The sequence below is a fragment of the Physcomitrium patens genome, chromosome 15 (genome assembly GCF_059467195.1).
Source record: "Physcomitrium patens ecotype Gransden chromosome 15, ASM5946719v1, whole genome shotgun sequence".
NCBI lineage: Eukaryota > Viridiplantae > Streptophyta > Bryopsida > Funariales > Funariaceae > Physcomitrium > Physcomitrium patens.
The window spans coordinates 11,266,787-11,276,176 of NC_143424.1; the positions used below are offsets into that span (position 1 = coordinate 11,266,787).

General features: G+C 41.7%; 2 protein-coding genes across 7 annotated transcripts; one reads left to right on the forward strand and one right to left on the reverse strand.

The window, feature by feature from the left end:
- Window positions 1-2,201: 2,201 nt before the first annotated feature.
- LOC112292897 (aldehyde oxidase GLOX) lies at window positions 2,202-7,313 on the reverse strand. Of its 6 annotated transcripts, none has more exons than XR_016506726.1 (6): window positions 5,619-6,094; window positions 4,816-5,011; window positions 4,087-4,712; window positions 3,719-3,861; window positions 2,782-3,610; window positions 2,202-2,452 (listed from the first exon to the last, which is right to left on the reverse strand). XR_016506726.1 is itself a non-coding variant. In XM_024541871.3 (6 exons), exons 2-6 carry the CDS (start codon window positions 5,848-5,850, stop codon window positions 3,164-3,166), a joined length of 1,644 nt encoding a protein of 547 aa, XP_024397639.1. In that variant the 5' UTR covers window positions 5,851-5,944; window positions 6,893-7,313; the 3' UTR covers window positions 2,202-3,163. The 6 variants fall into 6 exon arrangements, 5 of the variants coding, with proteins under 5 accessions (XP_024397639.1, XP_024397637.1, XP_024397636.1 ...); XM_024541871.3 differs by adding an exon at window positions 6,893-7,313 and having other exon boundaries at window positions 2,202-3,610; window positions 5,619-5,944; XM_024541869.3 differs by adding an exon at window positions 6,992-7,173 and having other exon boundaries at window positions 2,202-3,610; window positions 5,619-5,944.
- Window positions 7,314-7,575: 262 nt separating this feature from the next.
- LOC112292899 (uncharacterized) lies at window positions 7,576-8,773 on the forward strand. The gene is made up of 2 exons (XM_024541875.3): window positions 7,576-8,156; window positions 8,316-8,773. The coding sequence occupies exons 1-2, from the start codon at window positions 7,903-7,905 to the stop codon at window positions 8,362-8,364; spliced, it is 303 nt and encodes a 100-aa protein (XP_024397643.1). The 5' UTR covers window positions 7,576-7,902; the 3' UTR covers window positions 8,365-8,773.
- The last annotated feature ends 617 nt before the right edge of the window (window positions 8,774-9,390 follow it).

Below are 9,390 nucleotides of genomic sequence, written 5' to 3' on the forward strand. Positions count from 1 at the left end.
ATAAATCTATATTATATTTTTAAAAAATCAAATGAACTTTAGGATTTGTAGTCATAGAAATAGAAGTGCTTTGGTTAAAGATGTAGTGTTTTTATTTAGTGTTAAATTTAGGGGAATGTTAAATAGACCCAAGCTTTTAATAAATCGACCTACCATGATGAAGAATATGGTAATCATAATGAATGTGGTTGGTTTTCATTGGTTGCAGATCTAATAGTAGAGAAATGAATTTAGAGAATATTTTTATTTTTATGATGGTTAGGATAGATGGGTACATTTCGTAAAATCTGGCATCTATTTAACATTCCCCTAAATTTAAACTGTTCACATAATTCAAATTTTGAGTATCTTTAAAACATTTTAAGATATTGAGTTATAAATTGAACATGAGCATATATTTCAAATTATTTTGCAAACATGATCTTTACACAACCACTGATCATAATGCTGGTATTGACCAATTTTAATTAGTTGTACTGACATGAACATTGTGTTTTTATGTCTTGTATCTTTTTTTGGAATTGTTGTAATTCTTTTTCACTTCATTAAAATGTACACAAAAAATGTATAAGGTTCTTCAAGTTGTGTGGCTAAAAATATTATTTCTAAAAGATTTAAACAAACAAACTTGTTTATTACGAAAATCTTTGCGTAGTAGTTTGGGCAGCAATATACAAGAAGTTCTAATGACAATCTTTTCACATGGCAAATAGAGTAGTTTAAAGCAATGCAAAAATAATTGTGAGGCTCTTCAACCTCTATCTTGAGTCTTTTGTATCTGTTTATTCATTTTATTTATTATTCCATTCTATTAGCTTATTTCACAATGATATATCATGACAATTATTTTGCTTCTACTGCTTCTTTATTTTAAATTATTTTTTGTGAAGTTTAATATTATTTGAAGCTTAGAATATGATAATATTGAGATTTTTTATTTTTTATTTTTTTAAATACTATAATATTTCAGTGAATATCTATTTTATCTAACATCAAAGTGTTGTGTGATTTAAAATTTAAAATTGTTGTAATTCAAGAACAAAAGTAAATAAAAAAAAATAGTGGGTTTAATACAACATATTAGACCTATGGCACAACTTACAAAGAATGTATTTTTTTTTTCACAAAATATAAAAGGGTAACAGCTAAACCAACTTTTATTAAATTTTCTCAAAGAAAGAGTCACAAATTTCAAGTGTATGTGTTTAACAAGTTATTTATTTTTATTTTTTGAATTTTTTGAATTTAGTTAGGATAATTAAGTTAAATAACCAAATTCTAAATATCATTGACCTTCAAGCCATAAAGTTATCAAATTTTAGTACTTTAAGTCTTGTATAACTGTCATTCAAAAGATTATACAACAAAAACGAGGCAACTAGGACTCCAAGTGCTGCTTGAAAACTAGAATATCTTAAAAAATAATAAATAGATGCATAAGACTTAAATAAGGAATGCATGTGAATATGTATAATTACAGTTATTTTTTCCCTCTTGAGCTATTTTGATAATTATTAATTATATTTCTTGCATATCTTTTACAAAATCAGCAATATCTTCTATAACCAATTTTTTATTTTTTATTCATTCTTAGAAATTTGAGTTTCCATTTTCATGCCTTACAATTTCTTTTTCCAACACAAATTCACCTTTTCTGGTGAATATAAGTGAAGCTTTTCAACCAACTTCTTACAAAAGACACTTAAAACCATTACCCATTTTCTTTTTCAAGATGAACTCAAGCCTTGCAGTGTTTACTTCAGAGCGTCCTAGCTTACCAAATTTATAATTATTAGTCCTCACACTAGCTTACTTCAATCCCTCTGTTTTATACTAATATCTTAAAGTGGAAGAGGTGCTTAGTATTTGGAAATGTTAGTATGTTAGTAACACATGACTTTTTCATTGCTTAAACCGCATCTCTTAGTGAATTACTCTTTCATATTGATTAGTTCGGGCATTATTTAGAACGGCTTAAAGGGCACAAACGATGGAGCTCATTAAAATTAAATGCTCTTTCTACAAAGATAATAAAAATCGTGGTACCAAAGGAATCACATTTAACTAAACATGCTCAGTAACAAACAGACAATAAAACGCACTGGAAGAAATACTAAATAAATCCTAGTTTATTATAAAATGATTCCAATTCGTTTAGTCTTCAGCACACTCAGAAGTAAGTACTGTTGAGAAGCCTCACATAAGAATAATAGTTTTCACCTCAACTTTTATTTCCCAGTCTTACAATTCATGATATATATTTTGATAAACAGTACAATTTTTTTCCTATTCGTTCCCTCTACAAATTGACTATTTTATCTAATGACTAATATGCCACCCAACTTTCGGATCTCTTCGTCAACTCTTTGGTCAAATAAACCCATTTCGCGACGTACTTACGGGAATGTGAAACTCCGGAGATTGAAACACTCACGACAAACAAATAAAGAGCCTACAAAATGAACAACAACAGAGATCATAAATTCCCTGCCACGATTTGCCAGCCAACCTTGCGTTGGACGGATCTGGATATGATGCGATGAGAAGAGGCACTCGGAATGATTGATTGATGCGTAATTTGCAGGGCCAGACGCCAGTGGCACAAGTTGAATCACTGGGTTAGCGAGAATGCTTGCGAGCTAGTGATGGAATCTAGACTCGCAGGATGCATATCCGATAATTAGAGCACAACTTCACTGGGGCTTATGTTCCATGCGACCAAGTCTGGTTTCCCAAGTTCAAGATCTAGATTTAATATGCATTGATGTAGAATATACACACCTCGCGTTAGCTGGGAGTCTCGGGACTCATGGACTCTGGGCGTTCCTGAACGGAATTAGCAGAAACCCGCAGCACAAGATCTGCTCCTTCCCTGCCCCAAGGTACACGTCCAACCATCAGCTTTACTTCGTGAACTCCGCAGAATTGCTGGTTTGTCCTTGATGTGCGCGGCAAGGTGTTCTTGGCGATCGGTGACAGACAAGTTACAGATGCACTTGTCTTTGGTCTGTTTGGGAGATCGAGGTTGAAGTAATTCACGGCAGTCGTCACTTTTGCTCCTGCTGTGAGTTAAGTTGTCTCCGCAATCACTGCTCGGTCGCAACGTGGAAGGGAATACATCCTGAGAGATAGCCTCGGATGTTGAGGGGTTTGGAATGATCCATCAGGTGGACAGCAGAACCCACACACCCTTGCTGGGGATGGCTTGGTTCACTGCGAACAGCATGTAGTACCCCGGGGGCGCCACAGTCGGCGTCGACGGCGCTGTAAGAGTGACCTGGTACACGCTAGCCTGGGCGACTTGCACCAATGCAGACACGGCGAGGCCCACCAGGCGCTGGCCTTGTTGGTAAGAATGCGTGGAGTAAGGCGCATTCACAAGGTTGATTTCCAATTCAGATGTCAGGGGAACAGGAAATGCGACGGTTATGGTGAATAGAGTGTTGTAAGTGATCTGCAATGGCGACACCGTGACAGTCGGTCGCTGCAGGTCGTGAGATGGCGCAAGGTATGGAGGCGAGAAAGCCTCCAACTTCAACTCCGTTGGATATTCCACATTAAACACGTAAAACTGGTTGGGGTTGCTGCCGGCTACGAAAATTCGGCCATCCTAAACACAAACCCACGAGCACATCGTCAGAGACAGACTAGTGACGTCGCGAGGGTTACAATACGTAATTGTATAAGAGTCTCTGACCGGAATAGGCCATGCACTAACCTGCATCAGATTGGCCGTGGAATGATACATGCGAGCAATTGTCGTAGGTGCCAGGGCAACCATGCGGTACCCCAAGCTGGCGTAGGTGTAGTACAGGACGGGGCTGAACGTGGGGTTTACAGCATTCGTCCACCCCTGTGACCCTGAATACATAAATCACGTCGCACGGAGGCAGGTTAATGAGTTTTTTCGAGCAACAGGTTAAAAGAGAGAAGTGCTGGGTTCACATGACGACCTCGGTCTACATCACTAGCTACGGAGGCTGCACAGAGAACAACTCAGAACCCCAAGGGCCTTGCAGTCCTCACTGCCAAGCTGTGGTGGAATTGTATGAACCATGGTGCAAAACATAGGTCTTTGCTAACTACCTTGTTGTGCGCCATTGATGATCAAAACATCGCGTGTTGGCAGAAGAATCATATCCCCCATGCACCTTGGAAACGGCATGTTGTCCATGACCCACGTAGGATTGGGGTCAGAAACGACAATTCTCCCGCAAGTGCTTGAGCACGGCATCTGTGAAATAGAATTCAAGTATGCGCCATACTGCGCACCGCCGCACACTAGAACCTCAACAACAGAGAAGTTGTTCGTCGCCAATAGGGGTAAAATCACCGATGAACCCGCCGAAGGATAGTTCCGTGGCTCTCCTGGAATCTGCGGAAAGGTTCTCACAACTGTGTCGGTTGAGTAGTCGTACTCTATTGAATCACGGTTTGCGAAGATGTAGAGGTTCCCGTTGGGCAAAAGGTGAACGTAAGGGTAGAGGTTGTCGTTCTGGTCGTCGTTAGTGGCGTTGAGAAAGGGGAAGTACAGAGGCCCATTGGCGTTTGGCGGGATGAACTCTAAATTGAATGCAGATCGGCCGCCAATTACTATCTGGCGTCCGTCCGGGAGGAGCTGATTTGTTGAATACCAACGACCTGATTGCAGTTCTTGTGTTGTCGACTCTACCCAGTCGCAGGTGCCAGAAGGCTCACAAGGAACGAACGTCCTGTTCCAGTGTTCAACATACAGTTCAACAGGCAGTTCTAATCCCCTTCAATTAAATGAAATTGACCATGACAGAAATGAAATAGACGGCGTCAGTTTTACACCTGATTTTCCTTAATCCGTCAAAGTCTCCACCTGTTTGCATGAGCGTTCCATCGGGCATGAACTGCCCTGACGAGCACCATGGGTCAGTCATCAGGAAGAGGGGCCGGACAGTCTTGGTAGCGGGATCGAAAACCACCGAATGAGCGGAGCAATCGCTCTGGAGAACCAGGTCATTGCTGGCTCTGCATTTACCATCTGCAAGTCCACGCTATGATCAGATAAAAGTAGAAGAAGACTAATGCTCGACCTTTGTAACCAAACTACCTAGGACGGTGTGAAGGGTATGCACATTCTGAACCAGTTACTATCTCCGACCTTTACAACGGTAGAGCTTCTACCAGGAACTTCGTGCCGTCAAGGAGCAGAGTGTCACGATCACCGATTAAATAGGTGGCTCCATAACGATCAATGTCAGTGAAGTGGTTGCATCACGATTAGGCATGATAAGATACGCAAAAGAAACCGTGCAAATGTAAGTGTCAGTAGACCTATTCTCAATCAGATTTATATCACAAAGCTGACGGCCATGTACACTTGATCCGAGAGATTGAAAAACGAACAAACCGTAAGCAATTATTGATTAGTATCACTCTCAATGACCCAATCAAATGACTACTTGAGTGCGGCTCAGTCCAGTAGGAACTGTATGCAGATGCCACGCTCATGCCGATAGGACCGGCTACGCTAGCAATTCATGGTGTGACCCTGTCCCTGTGTGTGTGTGTGTTTTTTTTTTCCGCTAGCTGGTTGCAATTCACTTGCGAGATTAAACGCAGGTTGGTAGGAATCAATCTACGCTAACCTGGCAAATTGATTTGAGATGCGCCGATGTTCGTCCGGTCAAGCATAACCAAGGTGCCAAAACGTGTGAGGGCAGTATGCATAGAAGCGATTCCTGCGTTTTCCATTAGCAACTCCCATGTACCCAAGTCTTGCCCGCGGACTGCATGTGGTAGAAGCCACCACAAAAATACTAGAATTGTAGCTGCTGGCATCCAGCGCCAATTTTGGCTGGGAATCCTCATCGACCTCATCGACTGGCACAAAATACCTGGAACTTGCGCAATCCGCTGATGCTTTCGTCTCGGTCGCAAGTGATAACATGCGCAATAGCTTCAGACACTTGAACTGCGACAGCCCACCACGGGAGAACATTAGAAACCCATCCAATCTTTCAGACTCCACGATGCATGCTCGAGCGCCGTTCATTAAGATATATTACTGACTATTGGGTCAACAGAGGTCCGGTTTCAAACACGCGCAGTCAATCTCTGCAGGAACGGTGTGGAGGTACATACAGATAGACTCATCATGGATGAGGCGTGCACGTCACATGGGGACTGTAGATGGATACTGGAGTGTTACGGGATTCGCAAGCAAGAGTCATACACTACGAGACGCTACAGGGGCAGTAAAACGTCATGTGCTGATCAAATATTTACTGTCCAATACAAATACTACTAAAGAGATTATTAGAGAACACCGGGAGTAATAACTTCATTGCACCACTAAATATAATTTGATCCTCTCGGGCGCTATATTCCGAATTCCACAACTCCATTCACTAGCTGCAACTTCAATCCTCAGTTATTCAATCATCTCCCCAATTGAAGGCTCTCGCGGCCGAGAAATGGCCTGAATCCCATCACAGCTTGTACATACTGAATGAAAGACATGTGCAAATTCTACGCAGAATTACTAGGTGATGGCGGAAGAGACAAAGGAGTGGATCTCGAACACCATATCTATATACGTAATGCTCAGCCTTGAACTCATAAAAAACGGGCAGATGACACTGAAATCCGCATGTGAACCCACAAAATTGACAGAATTTGGCGTCACACTGCACCCTCTAGCTGGAGAAGCAATCGATAGGCACTTGGACTGCAGGGGTTAATTCTCGGAAAGCAACCGGATTGCAGTTAACTCCATTACTCCACCAATGCCCGTAAGGTGAAGCCCTCGTGCTGATGCAGCTCCAGTACAAGCATGAAAGGAGAAGCGGTTACATTCAGCAGACCAGTACAAAAGTTAGAAGACGGTCACTGTCGCAGCAGACGATAGATTGTCACTGACCCCGGGACCGCCTGTAGAGCAGTTAGGCATCAATAGGAAGGAAGGACCCAGTTGTATCCAGCCGCACACTCATCAAGAAAGACGCGACAGATTAGGCACCTAAGAGAAGCACGATTCGTGCCTCAGGAAGAGGCCGTCCAAGCAGAGGCAGCGATTGAATGAGGTTCTGTCCTTGAAAGGACGACAGTGCCAAACAACTCGGAAAAAACAAGTGGAGCCAGTGAAAGGCACAACACATCTCACGCAGGAGCTCGTGAGGTTGGCTTCGTTTGAGCAAAGTGCAACAGTCCACTGGGTTTCCAAAAGTTTGCAAGGACCCCTACCTACTTCTCGCCTGTCCTTTTCTAAAATGGAAAAAATTCGTGAACTATTATTGGGGACCACCAATCACCAGAAACCAAACAGCAGTCTCGACAAATTTTGAATCCCCGATTTTGGTTATAGAGACGTTAAGCGTCCGCGATGATCCCCATCCAAAGAAGAGAAGAAAACTCGCGATAGTGAGAAGCGTCATTGACCGTTTCGTGGATCATGGTCTGGGGGTGATGATGGCAGATAATTTGCACTTCCACAGCTTTGAAGAGGTTCAAACCAGAGTGGGATGGGGTTGGAAAGCACTGGCGGCTGCATGGATTGGGGAGGCTTCGTTGTGGATGAGTTGCGATGTACTAAGAATTTCGAAGGCATTCACGCAATAGCGTAAGCTATGGTCCACCGATTTGCCGAGAATACACAGAATTACACGAGTCGTCTCAGGTCGACGAACCCGTTGGTGATTTTCGTGGAACGGACAGCCATCAGGCTACATGAAGCTCTACCGGATATTCCTTCGGTAAATCCAACACGACACAATCTAGTGAAAATCTAATTTTATGCTTTCGATTCTCCAAATTTAATCCAATGACGAAACACGTCACCAGCTCAGAAAGTGTAACTGCCACGAGGCTTAATTACTCTCTCGACGTATATGAGCCACTACTATTGACAACTTGTGCTGTCTGAGTGAGTCGATGAGCCGAATCTCAAAAGCACGACGCGTCGCTCTTACTGCAGAAAATGACCAAAATTCATTGAAACAAATCTTGCAGGAAACTGAGTGGAACTGTGCAATGGTTTTGATCCTGTTCGCAACGCATCCATCTTCTCGCGAATCATGCCTACTTCATTCCACGGAGAGATTAGCAACTCCTGCTGCATCAAATCGACATCAAATGACCACGCTACGGTGGCCCACGCGGATTGTAACCTCCATGAATAATACTCAGTAAGTTGCAAAAACCCACACTGCACAGTCTAGACAATGACTTATGAAATAGGGAGAATTATACGCACAGAGCGCCACAACCCGAGCTCGTTGCATGACCAGAGCATTTTCGATTAATTTTCGTTGAATTAAACAGAACTGACGCTGCTTTGTGCAAAGGTTTCGGAACGGCAACGGGAGGAACGACAAGGAGATCGTCGAAAGGTGATACCGCTGTCAGTTTCGGCCCGTTCGACACCAACGGCCCAATCGAGACATTGCACGCGCACCTCTTCCACTCATTCGCCATGGATTAGTGGCACGAAGCACAGCCCCGTCCCTGTTGCCGCATGTTCGCGCACCGAAACAAACCCTAATTCATGGATTGTTGCTAGGAATCTCCGATTCAAGTGGGGGAATGGCCAGCGAGAACCAGCTGGATGAGCTAAGTTTAGGGTTAGGGATGTCTCGGGACCTGGCGGAGTTAGAGGTGCACCCATGTGCTCATCTATACTACAAATCGTGGTCAAACTTTGGAAGTTAATTTTTTTTGGTTCATTGTACATGATTTTATGGTAGTTAAAATTTTATGTTAAATGAACAAGTCAGTTCTGTAAATTTCAGTTTCTTTATAATTATGTAGATGTCTATGTTTGATATGATACAAAAATTTAAGATAGTTGTGTCAAATGATGATAAGAAATGTGGTTTACAAGACTAAGAAATAGATATGATGTTTGTAAGATTCTTAAAAAGAATTGGACATCTACAAAGTAAGAAAATCATTTAAATTTTTCTCTAACTTTTAGGTTTTGTCTAAAAAGTCCAGCTGTACAAACTTTTATATCTTTTTTTGTGTTTTTTGTGTTTTTTGTGTTTTATTTATTTATTTATTTATTTATTGTGTTTTGTGAGTTATTTTTATTATGAAATATTTGCTTATGGTTTTTATCAATAGTAAAAAAATAAAAATAGTTTTTTTCCAATTCAAAGGCTTGCATAAATGCCGTATACCAACAATTGCAAATGCATCATGTACTACTTAAATTATTACAGTTTTGCGTAGAAGGCTGCTAATGTTGGACTTCTTTATCGCGTTGTCGTAGTACCCTTATGTCAGGTGATAGACAACTTCGTATTAGATTAGCACAAATTATCAGCATGCATCATGGGATCCACTTGTCAGCTGCCAGAGTTAATTCCAGTCATTAGTTTCTTCCGAAAAGTGGAGCTCCATTCTGTCTACGACGAGGTT